This window comes from Caloenas nicobarica, chromosome 7, assembly GCF_036013445.1.
Source record: "Caloenas nicobarica isolate bCalNic1 chromosome 7, bCalNic1.hap1, whole genome shotgun sequence".
Lineage (NCBI taxonomy): Eukaryota > Metazoa > Chordata > Aves > Columbiformes > Columbidae > Caloenas > Caloenas nicobarica.
Genome location: NC_088251.1, coordinates 18,254,326 through 18,271,405, shown reverse-complemented (window position 1 = coordinate 18,271,405; position 17,080 = coordinate 18,254,326). Strand labels below are relative to the sequence as shown.

The following is a 17,080-nucleotide window of genomic DNA, read 5'->3' as shown; positions in this document are numbered from 1 at the left end:
TAGACACCTCAGTCTTCACTGGCTGATAACTCTAAGGAGTGGGATATATAGAAACTTTAAAGGAAAGCCTACCCCAATAGCAGTATCCCTTCTTGCAGTGCTAAAGACTAGGCATGCTGAGTAGAGCAGAGTTTTGAAAAGTGAAAGGAGAGGAGGCGTACGTGGGTTTTTTTCTACTGCTGGGGGACAGGCCACTGTCTCTGGTGAGCTGAGACCAGGGTGTAAAACAGAGTTTGCATGACAGAGGTGGCAATGGGGTGTTCATGAAAAAGATCAACTTCAAAATGTGGAACTGGTACTTGATAGACTTGTCAAGCTGCACAGGGGAAATATCACAGAATGGTTGTGGTTGGAAGGGACCTCTGGAAATCAGCTAGTCCAACCAGCCTGCTAAAGCAGGTTCACCTAGAGTAGATTGCACAGGAATGTGTCCAGGTGGGTCTTGGATGTCTCCAGAGGAGAGTCCACAACTTCTCTGGGCAGCCTGTTCCAGTGCTCTGGCACCCTCACAGTAAAGAAGTTTTTCCTCATATTCAGATGGAACCTCCTGTGCTTCAGTCTGTGCCTGTTGCCCCTCATCCTATCATTGGGCACCACTGAAAGGAGTCTGGGCCCATCCTTTTGACATCCACACTTGATATATTTATAAACATTGATGAGATCCCCTCTCAGCCTTCTCTAGGCTGAACAGACCCAGCTCTCTCAGTCTCTATTCATAAGAAAGGTGCTCTTGGCCCCTAATCATCTTTGTAGCCTGCTGCTGGACACCCTTCAGTAATTCCTTGTCCTTCTGAAACTGGGGAGCCCAGAACTGGACACAGTACTCCAAATGTGGCCACCCAGGGCAGAGTAGAGGGGAAGGATAACTTCCCTTGACCTGCTGGTCACACTTTTATTAATGTACCCCACAAGGGCACATTGACTCATGGTCAACCTGTTGTCTACCAGAACTCCCAAGTCCTCTGCAATGCTGTTTTCTAGCAGGTCCACCCCTAACCTGTACTGGTGCCTGTGGTTATTCCTCCCCAGGTGCAGGACCCTATACTTGCCCTTGTTGAACTTCTTGAGGTTCTTCTCTGCCCAGTCCTCCAGCCTGTCCAGGTATGGTAGGGATAAATTTGCATAGGGTGTTAGGTCTCTATAGCACACTTGAGTTCCATGTCAGGACTTAGGTACTTGAGTTGTTTCCCTGGTGTGTTCATTCCTAGAAATAATAAGGTGGTTGTGTCCCAAGGACCTCTTCCATCCAACTTAACATAGGAGCTTTCAGGGGAGGAGAGGTTTTCTGTGCTTTATAAATGTGCCATCACTGATAATGAACTGTATGAATTTCATTCCAGGAGAAGAAAATCCTTGTGAGATAAGGACAGAGGAACCTGAGAACTGTGGGTTTACCATCTACTGGCTTTAGGTATCGGCAGAACCATTTAAGGGCCAGTTACCCAGAGAGGAGTTTGGGATACCTGTGTCTATTTCCAGACTCTGAACAAAGAGGCAGCTTGTCTGTGTAGTGGGCCAGGATTTCACATTCTTGGCCTAGGCAAGGAAAAATAACTTTTCAGCAGAAATTTCTCTAAAAGTCTCCAGGGTTATCTTATACCCTAGGTGGGTAAAGAGCATTGTGCTCTTCCTATGTGCACACCATAATCCCAGCTTGCTCCTGAATAGACAATCAAACATTTCACCCTGGAAAACACAATGACATTTAATTACAGTTTGGGCAAGACCAGTTATGGTCCTTGGTGGCCTAATTTGCTTCTCCCAGCAAGCCAGCAATACCTCAAGGCCAAGCATGTCACACCCAGCAAATGTTTGTTTGCTCTTGTTGCCATGCTCCAAAGCCACCCTCGTTCTAGCTAAAGGACAAACACAATCTTTTCCCTGAAAATACCAAAAGAAAGAGAAACATATTTTGCAAACCAACCACTGTTTTGGGGTTTTTTGTGTTTTTGTTGGTTTTGAGGTGTGTGTTTGTTTGGGTTTTTTGTTTGTTTGGGTTGTGGTGTTTTGTTTTGTTTTTTTCCTGAACCACATTCTAGTCTGTTCAGCATTCAAGTGTGGAAATGTGTGGTACTGTGGTTAAAACAAGGGATGTGAGTCACGAGTCCTGAACTTGTAAATACTTTTTTTTTTTATCTCCAAAGTTGCTGCGTAACTTTGGGCAGATGACATGACCTGACAGTGGCTCTCTTCACTTTCTCCGCTCTGGGAGCCTTATCCATAAAACTTGTCAGAAAAGATGAAGGCAGTAAATCACACGTTGTGAGTGCAGGTTTAGGTTAAGATATTTCTATCAGGTTTGGGTGGGATTTGGTCTGGTATGACTGTACTTTGAGATCAGTACTGAATATAAAGTATGCCTGATAGACCTTAACTTTGCTTATGCCCAGTGTTATCCTTTTCTGTTCCCTTTGCCACTTCAGCTTTTTTTAGGGCTCAGAATCAACAGGCTTTGTTATGTGCCTTATTTCAGCCACAACCTCAGCAAGGTCCAAGACATGTGATGTTTTGCGCATTCCTGCCACATATCTTGTGACTCTGGCCATTTTTTCAGAAGGTGTCTGTAGCCCATTGCTGTGTTTTCCTGCCAAGGCAGGGCTGGAAACAACGTGCAGCTCCCTGCTGAATGGACTGTGATACAAATTATTTTAATAGCCCTGTCCTCAGTACTGAGATGGGTTATCTGTGTCACTTGTGTGTCTAAGGTGGAAAAATGGTATCAGGCATGTGAGAGCTGGGTGGTAGGGATGTACTCAGCACAAAGGTTATTTTGCTGAAAGGTCCTGGCCTTAGCTTAAAAGGACAGTTTCCCTGGGTGGGCTATTCTTCCCTCAGATTCCTCATTATTGGCTGGTTTCTCCAGGGGCTAATTGGAAGTAGCCAGCTTCTCTTCAGTGTATTGCTGCACTGATCTTCAAACTGACTGAATAGACTGTTCTTAGAGGACCCAGGCTTGGTTTCAGAGAGTGCCATGTACAGTTGGGACTGTGAACTGGAGAGCAATGTCTGCAGATGTCCGTGTCTTGGGAACCTATCAGTACTTAATTGTAGTCAGCTCTCAGTATTTTGATTAAAGAAGCTACAGTATCCTGTGATACTACAGCTATTACTCTTACTGCAAAACAGTTTCTATCTGTATCTTAATTCCCTAGTAGATCTGGACACCATTTTCTAGATTTCTCTCTTTGTTTTGGCTAAAAACTGCTTCTTTAGATGGCCTGTAAATATTTTTGCATATTAGTGGAATTAGTTGAGTGGAAAAAATAGCCTTGAAAAAGTCTCAATATTTTCAATTTTTGTTTTGAAACACCTTTTTTGTCCAAAATTCAAAGAAAAGATGTTTTGAATTGAACAACATACGTGTTTCAAGTCCAAGTGAAGCATACTTTGACATATTGCTTCTACCTGAAAAATGAAGACTTTTGGTTGGTGTTGACTTTTCCCTTGGCCAGCAAGTGAACCGAAAGATGACTTATATTGCCGCTGTTATGTGCGGTGCATGCCATGGGCTTGTTTGTGAGGTTGCCCTGGCAACCCACCTGCCTTGGCCCCTGGGAGTCCCCTGGAGGGGTTTATCACTTGATGTCGAAAGAATCACTTGATGTCGAAAGAATAGCTCCTGTGCCCTCTCCTCTCTTCCCTACCTCATAAATCCTACTTTCTCAGCTATTTGGCTCCCAAAGCCATGGTGTCTGAGACCATACAAAGCAAGACTGATCCCCTCTCGCCTCTCTGAGAGGGGCTCAGGCATCTCTGCTCTCACCTGGGCTTTCTGGGCAGCAACATAGGCCATGCCTTGGGTAAGCCAAGAGGTTTTACTCTGAGTATGTCGGTAGCCCAAGGCATTGTTTAACTGTGTCTCACTGTCACGGTGTGCTCTGCTCTCAGTCCATGTGCAGGAGGCTCATTTGTGACTCAGGCATCAGGGTTTCTGAAGCAGGGACTAACTTCTATGCTGTGTCTCTCTGCTGCTGCACCAGTGAGCCAGTGACTGGGGCTTGTGGGTCGTTTAGTAGAGTTGCTAGAAAATAAGAGAAAAGGCACAAAAGTTGCTTATAAAGTGTCTTTGTGGACTGTGTGAAGGACCTGCATGTGCCTCAGCTGCTTTAAATATCACCGCTCCCTCTTGGGTCAGGACACGTGTCCTGTTTAAAATAGTGTTATTTCCCACATATTAAAGCTCGGTCTAATTCCTTCTGTGGCGTGAAGCACATTGAGCAAGCCCACTAGGTTACACCTTTTGGCAGCATGACCTTGCTCACGCTGTGCTGTAAACAGAGTGTTCTGCTGCTGACTGGATCCTTATGCATTTGCATTCATAATTTTATAATTTTTAATCTGACTTTGTGGTGCACCACAGTAGGGTCCTCAGTGTTACAATGCGAGTGATTCGCAATCCACAATGTTGAGGTTTCGTTCCTCTTCAATACTCCATCACAGAAAGAGGGAGGAGAAGTGATACAAGCTTGCTCATAAAGAATTGAAACAATACACTGGTAAAGGAAGGGCTGAACTGATTTTTGCTTTTAAAAGCAGCGCTAAAGAAACTAATAATTATATTCTTATTGTTGGATATTGCCACTTTACTGGACTTTACATTTAAAGTTCTTCTCTCTTCAGTCAAACGGATTTTCTCTTTATCTCTTCATACATTTGGATTACAATAATTTTAGGCATCTGTGCTGAGCTGCCAAATAGATCCTGAGAAAGTTGTCATTGACAAGAGAGGACTTATTAAACTGAAGATACTTAAGGAGTCAGATTCTCATGTAAACAAATATTTTATGTTGATGATATTTAATGTTTTGATTTGAGACCTAATAACCGAAAATAGCTTCCTATAAAAATTAATTTCAAGTTAATCAATTAATTGTTAACGATTAATGCAATAACCATAGTATAATTACTGTGGTGATTAAAATTTAATTGTTAAATAATATAATTAGAAATTAATTAGAAATTACATATTTATTGACCTGAAAGCATGATTAGCCACCAATATGCTGATATGCAAACCTCTGACATTTCCAACGCTTTATTTTTAAACAAGAAAACAAAATCTCACTCCCAAATGTGAGAGTAGGAGTTAGTAAAAGTTACTTGAATGTGCCTGAAAACCAAGCAGGCTTCAGTTTTAAGTGACAAACTGTTTCAGTGGCTCACTTATTTCTAGCCTGTATGCTGCAGGGTAATCAGTGCAATTCCCAGGAAATCCGTGAAGGTTTTAATGAGCCGTGACATGTTCAGCGCACAGTCAGCATGAAGCAGTGCAGTGTGAGGAAGCTTTTGGCAAAGGCTGATGCACATAGATCCTGGCTTCTGAAGAGCCAGTTGCTAATCCTGACACTTGCCCAGGGAACTCAAATAGCCGGAACTCTGTACCACCTCGGTTCAACTCTTTCTCTTTAAAATTACTGCATCCACAATCTACCTCATTCATAAATACATTTGCTAAACAAGTTTTCTGTGCTGTTGCTGTTTTAGGATACTCGGTGTAGGTGTTTCTGCTAGAACACTTTTGTTCTTTATTGGAGGACAGGGAGTAGCCTGTCCCTTGATTTTTTCCCAAGATTCAACTTTTACAAAAGTCACTGATCTTAAAGGTATATATCCCATTGATTTCTGGATGTGTGGATCAAAACCTTCATTTAGCTAAGGTGATTCTGACCTTTTGTACATACTCACTCTTGTGGTTTTGTAGGTAGCATAAAAACCTGAATCTATTCTTTTGAGGTTTTAGAGCTCTACTTTTACACTAAATATCTATTGATAGTTCAGGAACCAAAGCTAAATGTTGATGAACCATGTTCATAGCCAGCTGGCAGTCATTCCGGTGGCATCGGTAAACAAAATAAGAGAGAAAGGTGACTACTTATTTGAACCCAAGAAAATTATGTTCATTTTAGATTTCAGCAGACAAAAATATAATATTTTTAGTTTGGTGGATCAGTGGATTAGATTGCTATGCTCAAACTTTGAAGGAATGATTTTATTTTAATCCATTCTAAAATGTAAAGGCAAGTATCATATTCTTACAAAGTCAAAGACCAAGAAATTTCAGTAAACTTTTAAGTGAAGCCAACTCTTCCTCAGTCAGATACCCCCCTCTTCTAGTCAGAATTGCAGCACTGAGACTCCATAAGCAAAACCGAAAGTGAATGAAAACTGAACACAAAAGCACATCCTAGGTGGTTGAGGAGGCATTGCCTAGAAGTATGAAGTGCCTGAACTGCACATGTGATTGTTACACTGGGACAAAAGCTGGAGTTGGGACAAGGGCAGATCCCGCTGCCTCAGTATTTGTACTTTTTGAAAACCCAATTTGGCAAGCAGCATAACAAGAGCCTAACAAGTGGATGGACATATGGGGAGGCAAAATAATTGTGCATTAGGAAGACTGTGCAGATGTGAGCTGAAGTAAGGGCGTAACTCCATATGGCGCATTGCTGACCTTCAGTTGATGCCTGAATAACAGTACGCGGTGTGGGTCGCATCATCTGAGGGAAGCTGTACAGGGAGCAGGGCTGAAACCAGACAGAACTGGATTTATGCAGATCATCTGCTTCCTAGAAAACAATAAAGCAGCTACCAACAGCTGTTGTGCCTGAGATTACCACGGTATTACTGCACTTTGCAGTTCTGACACCTTCCCTAAAACACTTAATATATACCATGCTTCAGGGGAAAAAAATACTGTTACCACTGCTGAAGTGATCAGGACTCTTAATCCCTGCTAATCTCCTGTGCAGGGAGACCATAGGTGAGTGTGCAGGATATCTGATTTCTGTCCATGTTTTCTATGGTTTGAAAGCCTTTATGTGCCTTTGGAGAGGAAATTGCTTAATCCTTTCAAACACAGAATATTAAAAATCATGTGGTTAGCATGTTTGTTTGAGAAACATCATGGATTTTCTATAAACTACCCCCAGAGGGATATGCATGTTAGGTAGAATATCTGTAGAACTCTGTCATTAGGGAAGAGTGATAAATTGCAGGCTTTATTCTTCAACCTAGAAATCTTTTGATGAAATACACTTGATAGGTCCAAACTATGACTTATGATTTATTATCATTTGTTCCTCCCTTTTGGCTGTTCATCCTAACACTGGCTAAGAGTTCAGCCTCGTTTTATCAATGGCTGCTTGAAGTGCTCAGGAGAATTTGCTCTAGTATTCACCAGAAATCTTTGATATATGAGATTGTAGGCTAACATTGATAATCTTTTGTGAGGAAGTGTCACAATACATACATCGATCATCCAAGCCTCTATCTGTCAGACTCTCCCAACCCAACCGTATTTTTCACGACACAATGCGGCGCATGGCCTTTAAATTACCCATCTGTCTGACAAATCAGTGAGTGTGGCAGAAACTGGCAGCAGTTTGACGTCGCCTAGCACTTTAACTGAAGTGAAAGTAATGCAAACAGATTTATGGGATCCCCTTTGATTATAGACTATGAATGTGTTTGGAATTGATGTTTGGGAGAGACAAAACAGAGAAGCAGGAAGGGCTTGTAGGCAAAAGCACTAGTGTCGGGTTTGCAGCTTTGCATTTACTATGAGGGAGATTGTTCTGTACTCAATTTTTCTCTCTCCACATATTGCATCTCAACTGAATACCTCTGACTTTTTTCCTCTACTTTTTTTTTTGTCCTGATTATTTAGTTGTTCTAAATTCATAATTTTATAAATATCAAGGTTGAGTGTTCTTAAATGTATTTGCAGTACAGCTATCAAATATATCTGTAGTATTCACTCCGTAGTAGTAAATGTTGCTGGATTTTCAAGCATGCTCTGAATACAACAGGGCATAGCAGAATACCAATGGTGGTTGTAAGCTGACAAGGATAGCTGCTCACTGCAATGATGGTGAGGAGTTGTGTTCTCTGATGGAACAGAGCAGAGCACTGACTTGAGGTTTTTTGATACAATGGTTTCTTTGTTGCAGAAGTAACCAAGACCTTGCCTTTTGCCTCTTGATACCTATTTGCAGAGGCTCTGGCCCTAGAATAGTGTTGCCTTGAACATGGTTCATAACCAAAGTCTGCTGTAACAAGCCTGCTTTTTTAGAAAGGCGATTTTATCCTACTTATTGAGCCTGTTGTTTAAGTGTAGTAGTGAATTTTTGATGGTGAAAGCTGCGACTGAGACCTGCTGAGTCTCACGTACTGGCAACAACATGCCCATTCAAATAACTCTTGGCTGCAGCTGAGCTCTTGAAGCCCTGAGCCATCCAGCCCAAGTAGGTAGTAGGGTGGTACCCTTTGGGTGTTAGTATATTCATTGAGTCATTTTCTGAGCTCTCTGGAGCTTACACAAGCTTCTTTTGATACTCTGCTTGGCTTTCTTCAGAAAAGTCATAGACTTAAGTGATTCCCTTCTTTTTAAAATAATAGTTTTCACAAACAAAAGTGCAGTCATTGGAAGTCACTTAGCAAAACAAATAGTTGTGGTTCAGCTGTGATGGATTTTGCCTGGATTCCAGGGGAAATCGTGATTTGTGGGGTTGCCACAAAAACTCCGCCCATTCCCTAAACACCTTCGGAGTTTTCTCATGCCAGGCAGCACTGAGCTAGCAGTGATCTGTCACTAGTATGGTTCTTGTATTACCTGGTTATCACAGCCATTGGTATCTGTGGGGATTATGAGCTCCTTAGCTCTGAGAAATGCTTTTCTAAATCTGGAGTACTTCTCTTGAATTTTGCTTGGGGGCTGTTGGCATAACCTTGAGCTGAGTTTGGTTTGATGATTCCACTGTACATCCTAATTCTCCGGCCAGGCATCACGACTCTGTTGTACTTTCAAAATAATGGAGGGAAGATGCTTTCTGGAACAGATATTTTCTAAACAAACCAAAGATTTTTTTTTTCCTTTTCCCCTAGTTAGTGCTTGCCTTGCAAAGAGAGAAACAGCTAACATTCCCCTCCGTGCTAAACTGTAGAAGCTATTTTCATTAGGATGATTGCTACATGGAACAAAACAGGCCTGCTGCGCAAAGCAAAAGGTGCTGTCAAATGGAGTTCATCACTAATGGGATGGGTACTTTCCAGCCCACAGTTACTTATTTGGAAACCACATCCCAGCTCCTTGTGAATGGGCTGTTGGCAGTGTCACCCTTACATTTTCAGGCAGTCTTCATCTCCAGCCTTTGTATGTGATGATGAGAGGCCTTTTTGACTTCCAGGCTCAGGCTTCTGCCAAGCTTGTGGCAGCTGGGTTCTTGCATAAGCATCTCCTCCCACCTCAATAGGTGAGGAGGTGGAGGCAATGATGTCAAGTGTTGCATCTCCTCACACAAGGTTGTGTCTGCAGGATTTCATGAGGTATCCACAGAAATAGTGGAGCATTTGTAATAAAACTTAGGAGTTGTGTGGAGGAACAAGTACAGCAGACAGCAGAGATCTTGGTGTCTGACTGAGGTTGCCATGTAGGTTTTGAAGTGCCTAGGAGCCTCTGGCTGCTCCCAACAGGGAAGGCTAGGTGGTCTTTGGGATCTGTCTGTCTCTCCTCTTGCCTGGAACTTGGTTAGTGGGAACCTATGCAAAGCTTTGTTTTGGCTAAAGGAAACCCTGATGTATTTGCATTTAGCCCATAGCAGACTAGGACATCCCTAGTGCTTGCTGTTTTTTTCAAAGCCAAGCTACTTATGTTTTAAAATCTCCATCCACAGTTCTCTCATCAGGTCTTGCCTGCCTACATCCCACATCCATTCTGGAAACACACTAACTGGAGAGCCCTTTGTGCAAGTCCCACACCTTGCTGGTGTTTGTGAGGGAAGCCACATGTACATTTGGAGCACAGAAGGCAGGTCTACTATCCCAGTGTAGTGTCCAAAGCATGGACACCAGCTAGGTTAGCATCACGGTGAAAAGGGAAGCCACAGATGGAGTCTTTGCTAAAATTGTTCCTTTGGTGTAATCCTGTCTCTGCTATGAGGTTTTTTTTTTTTCAAGCTCAGCTTTGTCAGTTAGGGATCTCACCAAGGCAAGTGTGACTTCGGTGGAGCTGTGGCTTTAGGCATATTCTGGATAGGTCTAGTAGCAGAGGGTGTCTGTGAGCGAAGTCACACTGGGGTCCCTTTTGGTTTAAACCAATCCTGGGCTACTCTCTGTAGGCAGGAGCTCTGAAACCAATGAAAGCATTTGTTTCTAGTGCTGACTTCCAGTACAGTATGGTCTGAATGTCATGTCTAGGACTCAGTGAATGATACTGGATGAAGATTTCTAAGTGCTGCCTGGGCCCTCTGCTTATAGTCCCTTTGGCAAGCTGTTAATGAGCCAAAACATCTGCTTTATATGAATAATAATTTTTTCTTTACTTCTAGGGAAGATGCATAAACTTCACTCGGGTGAAATCGGATGGAACCTCTGCCCCTTACAGCCCACCGCCAAAGCTGCCACGGCATGACAACGTTCCTCTCAACAATGCTCTGAGGAATCCTCCTCCTCCTGTGTCTCTGCAGCCCCCTTCCAGGCAGCCACCTCCTGGACCACCCCCATTTCGAGCCCCTCCTGGACCTCCTCCGTCACGCCCACCCCCGCAACCCATGGCTTAGGGTGCAGCAAAACTCTGATTGACAAAACATGTCTCTTTGCTAAACACGGCATATTTATTGAGTATTGGTTTACAGTTAAAGATATCAGAATTTGTTGCTGGTCAGCAAAAAAAAAAGAAAGAAAGAAAAAAAAAAAGGAAAACTTGCCAAGTGTCAATTTTAGTGTATGAATATATTTATAGTACAAGTGCTGAGTAAACATTCAGTGGATAGATTCAGAGCTATGGGGTATAGAAAGAAACAAAAATTATCATCTAGATACAGTAGCAGCTTTTGTATGTATACATTTGAAGATCTATTTACATATGACATTTGTCTGACTTGGTATGTCAGATCTTTCATTAATAACCTTAGCTGGTACATGTGCATCTGTTGTTTTGATAGCTGCCACCTGCAAGTGGGATAAACATTGTTCATTGAGGAATTTGCTTTCTTTTCCCCATCAGTACTGCATCCAGATGTTAATATGGAACAATAATTGCAAAGATAAATCTCTGCCTTTGGTTCTGCAGGTGGAATTTCCATAAAACTTTATAAGAAGTCTATAACAATAATGAGGTAAAATGAGACTCTGTGCTGGTAACCCAGCAACAGTAATCTAACATAGAAGAGAGGTATCTTTTTCTCCTGAGAAAATCAGTTTTGAGCCTGGTGTCTCTGCATATCTTTAGACTTGGTTGCATAGGATAGCCACTGAAGGCCAGATACTAGTTCTAGAAATCCAAACCTTGAACAAGACCTGGGTTCAATTTGTTCAAAGTTCAGAGAAATTTTGAGAAAAATGTTTTGCCTAGGTGTTGAGTTTTCATTTCCAGAAAACATGATCCAAAATGGTGCAAGTATACATGAAATTTGAGCATGAGTGCTGTAATATACAAACAGAATGTGTAGCTTATATCAGCAGCATTGAGGGACTGATTCCATTGCTATTTAATTAGGTAAATTTCCTTTTGATCTTACTGCCAAGCAGAACTAGATCCTCTTGTGATTCAAACATGAATTCCCCGATGAGTAGATCTTTCTTTAGACAGCCCAGGTCCCACTAATATGTAACCTTGCAGTTTACCTGTGGTTGAGAGGCACGATGTGATGTGTCAGTATTAGCTTTTATCCCTGTTTTCTACAATGTTTGGCTAGAGGATTTCCTAAACATTGTGACTGCTTGCCCATAACCTCAATTCTGTGTGTCATCAGAAAGTGATGTGAGCGCCCACACAGAGGTGGGAATTTATGACGCGGGAATGTGGGACAGCCCATGAATAGTGTTCACTAAGCAATACCTGAGTGGGCTGTGACCAGATAACTCCCTAGTGAATCAGAACAACACCTGAGCTTGCTTTTTCTACACCACTACCCATCATATTGTATTATAGAGGGTGGCTGCAAATCCCTATGAAGGTTCCCTTTGGCACTGGCTGTGTTAGGAGGATAGTTGTAGAAATAATGTTTATGTTGCATTATGACTCAGCATATACCTGTCTCTCCATCTGTGTGTGGGTGTGTGGCACATCACAGTAGTTATCGGCACATAAGTCCAAGATAAAACATTAGCTGTATCATGCAGTTACTCCAGATTTAAGGCCTCTTCATGCAGTTGTTACAGGCATATAAAATTGCACTGGTACGATAGAAAGCAGGCTTACTATTTCCAGTGGAAGTCCCACTTGCAGAACACCATACCAAGTTCTCATCGGTCTATGCTGATCACTGTGACATGCCGTGTGTATGCAGCTGAGGCTGTCAAATATAAACTCAGAAGAACCACAGAGCCTCCTTTTCCTCTTGCACTGCTCTGCTCTCTTGAGTTATGCTCTTACCTCATGCATATTGGTGCAGGTAGTGGAATCACACTTGTGGGTGCCAGCTGGCCTTGGAATTATTTCCAATTTAGGCCAGAGCCAGCAAAGCACTTCTGCATGCATTAAAATGTCCTGCAAGTCAAGAGGAGCATCCTTATGACCAACTACTTTGCTGACCTGTGACTTCATTGTGATCAGAAAGGAGAATTGGGATGCCCTCAACCCTACCCTCATTCTTTTTAGTCACTTGAATAGGGTCTGCATAATTTGGTCCATAAGAATGGATTTCTGTTTGGAGGATAGAGAAGTGTGTGTGTGTGTGTCTGTGTTTGTGTGTGGGAACTGTGTAAGTTTTTGTTTGGTTTCTCTTCCTTTACAAAAATTGCTGGGAGAGTAGCACTCCTGTGAATGGAAAGGCCTTTTGCAGCCAGTGTGACACTTAGTCTTCACTTACTTATCTCTGTTCCTTTCAGTTGAAAGGCGAAACTAAAACATGTCAAATTTTCCACTGTGGTTCTGGTGAAGCACTGCTTTTGACACCAGTGAAAGGAACTGGATGACTGCAGTGAGGGGGCAGGGACCTGGATGTGAGGGAAGGTGCTTTACAAGTAGAGATCATTGGCTGATATTATTTTGGTCATATGGAAGCCTATGTGAAATAAATTTGCTAGGTCTAAGACCAGTTGTAATGGGTACATACAGGTGAACCTAACAGCCTCCTGTGTTGGTTGTCTGATAATAATTAGCCAACAAATGCTAACCAGGAACTGAAATGGCAGAGGGCAATAATACTGATTCCCCTGCTAGGACAAACATGGCATTTGAGGTTTAGCTGCTTGTAGGAGTGGGGCAGACCACTGCTCTGTAGATGCCAGGTCTCTTATCAGTAGGCACTGATGAGATTGAAATAATGGTGGAGCTCACAAGTGATGTAACAGTAAAAGGGAAAACTTGCTTACAGAATTAGTATCTGCAAATAAAGTTGAATTGATGGGTCAGTAGTAAACCTTAGCTAATGAAGCCTGGGAGACAGATTTTGTATTATCTTGCACCTGTACAGTTCTTCAGAGGGATCAGTAGAGTTGTTGCAGATTTGCATCGATGATAATGTTTGTAGAATTCAACCCACTTCTGAGAATGGAGGTGTTGGCTTAGGGAGGGCTTCTCACAATCACGCATGCAACATGCCTGTTGTTTGCCTGTTGTTGCTTTCTTTGCTGGAATAGCCAGTCTCAAGGAGATAACGGATACTAACAACTTCTGCATAACATTTAAGTGTAGCAAGGATAAGAGTGATTTGGGCTTCCAGGTGATCAGATCCATGTATGTTAAAGCAGGGAGCACCATTAATTCGAAAATTAGATTCAGCATAAATGGAATTCCCAGCATTTTCGCTACATAAAATTAAGCATTTGATGTGTAACTCAAGTTTTGTTTGCAGCTTCTGTAATGGCAGCACTGCAGGTTTGGTTTGCTAGTTAAGTGGGGAGAAAGTGAACCTGAAGTGATTTGCTTTTGCAAAGATGGGGCAGTGAATATGCTGCACTGGCTACAGAAAGACCGTTTGGTTGTGTAGAAATGTACCCATTTGTAGTGATCTCAGGCACTATAGCAATGCAGAAGGAGAAACTGGTTGATGTTCTGTTGAGCTTGATCCTTACCTGGTGTAAATCAACATAGGCCAACTGAAATCAAGGCAGTAATATTGGTGTCTATCAGCTGAGAGCTGGCTCCAAATAAATGAAGGGACAAAATCCCTCTAAGTGGCTTGATATTTCAATGCTTGTTTCAGTATGCTTGTATGTCTGTTGTGATTAAAGTAGTTACACTGCTAAGAAATGCTCTCATGTGGGATGATTCCCCTGTATTTTCCAGCATATACCATCATTTGAAACTTGCAAAAGTGAGTATCTAATGCTTCCTCAAAATCAAGAGAAAAACATGGATTCGGGGCAACTTTGGCTCACACTTAACACAGATGTGAAGTGACACAAGGTGCAAAGCAGTGGGGAGGGGAACCCCATGTGTTTAAAGCCGATACAGAACCACAATGATCAAAACATATATGTGGCCATCTTCCAACCTCAGTGCATGTATTGCCATCTGTGGGAGTAGCCTGCAGAGCAGACGGTCCTAAATGTAAAAAGGAAAAAAAAGAAAAGTATCAGCTCCTCATCTGAATGAGCGAGCATAACAATGAATGACATTATTTCATGAACTGTACCAGTTCAAATGCATGTGCACCTGGTGCTCCTCATGCTTTTTACTCCTCTTGGTCTTTAGACAACATGATCAGTAATATACTTTCTCTCTTTAATGGTTTGCTAGTTTTATTTTTGTTCTTTTGTTTTGTTTGGGGTTTTGTTTGTTTAGGAAAAAAAACACATTTCACTGAGAAAACAGCCCTACTTGTGTAAATATTGAGTTTAACTTGGAGGAGACAGCACATTTCTGGATGTTACTGCTGGACAGTTATTTATTAAAAGGGGCTTAAGGTGAATAAATACAGGTGGCTCAGGATACATGCATGCAAGTGTGGTAATGCAGTATAGCATTTTCAGTTCTCTGTAGTTTTGGGGGAAAGGGAATTTTAGGTTCATCCTAGTTTGTTTAGAAGTTTGTGACTGTTCTGATACTTTTGAATAATGCAATAGGGATTCCTAACGTATAAAACAGTGCTTGAACAGATGTGTAGATTATGATAGATTTTTCATTTGAGGGTCAGGGGGAGTAGTGAAGGAGAAACATTTTAGTTTTTAAGGGAAAAAATGTACTGTGCTGAACTTTTTTTAGAAAAATATGTGTGTTTTCAGAAACGGTGGGGATACGGTCTAATAAGTAGCCAGGGCATGGAGGTGAGGGACAGAGGAAGCTTTTAGTTTTTTGAGGGACAAAGAAGTTTTACATGGGGGCGTGGGTTTGTTATTGGTACACATGGTACAAATTTCTGCAACTGACATGCTGCTTCCATGTTATAATCCTATAACCTTTATGCATTTTATGCGCCTGCTCCATTTTTCTGAGAAAACCTAGCAAATGTAATGCCTGCATGCAAATGTGGGAGATGTAGCCAAAGTCTTATAATCCAACATAATGTAGTCTTAATGGATTCAAAATCAACAATAAAAGTGCTTACTGGTTAAACACTACAGAGGATTTCATTACAGGGTCATTTTTAAGAGGGGACTTAAGCTCAACACTTTAGCAAAGAGAAATTCTATAGCAAATCCTACACCTATGAAAACACTGGATTCACCAGGCTTCAAACACAACTACTGATTTTTAGGAGTCTTGCTGGAAGGACGCAGGACTGAATCATAAGACCCCTTCTCCCTCCCTGTCTCTGAAGCTAGTTTTTTCTTCCTGCTGCTAATGCTTCCCCTGTATCACTTCAAGCCCCATTGAGGACTGGGAGTTGAAGGGGCTAGTAGAAATGTAAGACAGGCAAGAAGGTCAACAGGGGTAGGCCACAAAAATCTCCAAACTCCAGCAGGCTGCAATTATGGGTAATGAAGGCTGCTGCAAAGCTGCTGAGCTGTGTGTTACACACTCGGTCTGCCCAGCGCAGCAGCCACAGCCCTGTGTGCAATGGGAAAGGAAGCTGGTCCTTGTGCACACGCAGCCTCCCGAGCCCATGTGAGCCCCATCTGCAAAAATGGTGGGCACTGATTTTTGGGGGTCTGGTAGCCACATGAATTCATTGTGGCAAAGCAAGTGGGAACTATGTGGTAACTGAGCCGGGCAGCCCCCTCTTCCTGCAGCTCCAACTGGTCATGCTGCTAATGGGAGCAGAAATCCTTCGCCTGGAGCTGTGCTCCTCCCTCCTGGAGTCAGAGGCTCTGACAAAGAGCCCGGCTTGATCTCGCTCTGCTCCCCAAGCAGGCAAGACAATGCTCACCCAGAATGGTTTTGTGGTCTTCACTCTTTTTTGTTCCTCCATCTGCTTCTTATGTGAAAGGCAGGCACGGGTTCTCAAAAGAGACCAGATAAATAAAAGTGGTCCTGGGGCCAAGGCTCTGGGCATTTTTGTTCTATATTAACAAAAACCCAATACTCGCTGCAGCTGTGGATGGTTACATTTGTGCATGCCTGAGACAACAGAATTCAGATTTAACATGAACTTCCCTAGAGACTGGGAAAATGCAGATCCAGGGCTCTGGTTATGGACTTGTCTATAAATAGCCTCTAGTGCTGATTTCGCATCTTTTATCAAACACACTTCACAGTCTCAGGAGTGGCATTCACATGTGAACATACACCAGCATACCATATTAGGCTGCATGGAAGCCAGCAGCAAGAGTTTTACTGGCTTTAGCAATCTGAGCCAGGAACTGAAAAAATCCCCTTTCCCCCTATCCTCCCATTCCTTAAGAAACCACAGGCAGAGCATGTTGCCTGTGCTGCAAGTTGTCTGATCTTTACTTTGTGAACGTGCTTTGCTCTTTGGGTTAGGATTCGTCTCAAGCTTCATCGGTTTCTGCAGCGGAGTTCCTCCCTCCCTGTACACTGAAGACTCCTCTTTTCACTGCAAGGGAGGATACGCTGGAAGTTTCCTAGCCAGCTGTTACTCTGATTTCTGACTGCAGCTCAGCAGAACTGTGAGATGATGAGATGAGAGAGTTCCCTGAAAGGGAACATTCTGCTGAAAAGTTTTGCCTGTGACATAGATTGAGAAATGTTTCCTTTTAAGCTTTCAGAGATGCAGGATTGTTGTGCATGGATAAA

General features: G+C 42.5%; 1 protein-coding gene across 1 annotated transcript in view; it reads left to right on the top strand.

The window, feature by feature from the left end:
• Nucleotides 1–15,482, top strand: part of ANTXRL (ANTXR like) — a 63,297-nt gene extending 47,815 nt beyond the window's left edge. Inside the window, exon 18 of the mRNA XM_065638915.1 lies at nucleotides 10,326–15,482. Coding sequence (XP_065494987.1) covers nucleotides 10,326–10,556 — 231 coding nt within the window. The 3' untranslated portion in view covers nucleotides 10,557–15,482. The remainder of the gene's footprint in view (nucleotides 1–10,325) is intronic.
• Nucleotides 15,483–17,080: the final 1,598 nt, after the last annotated feature.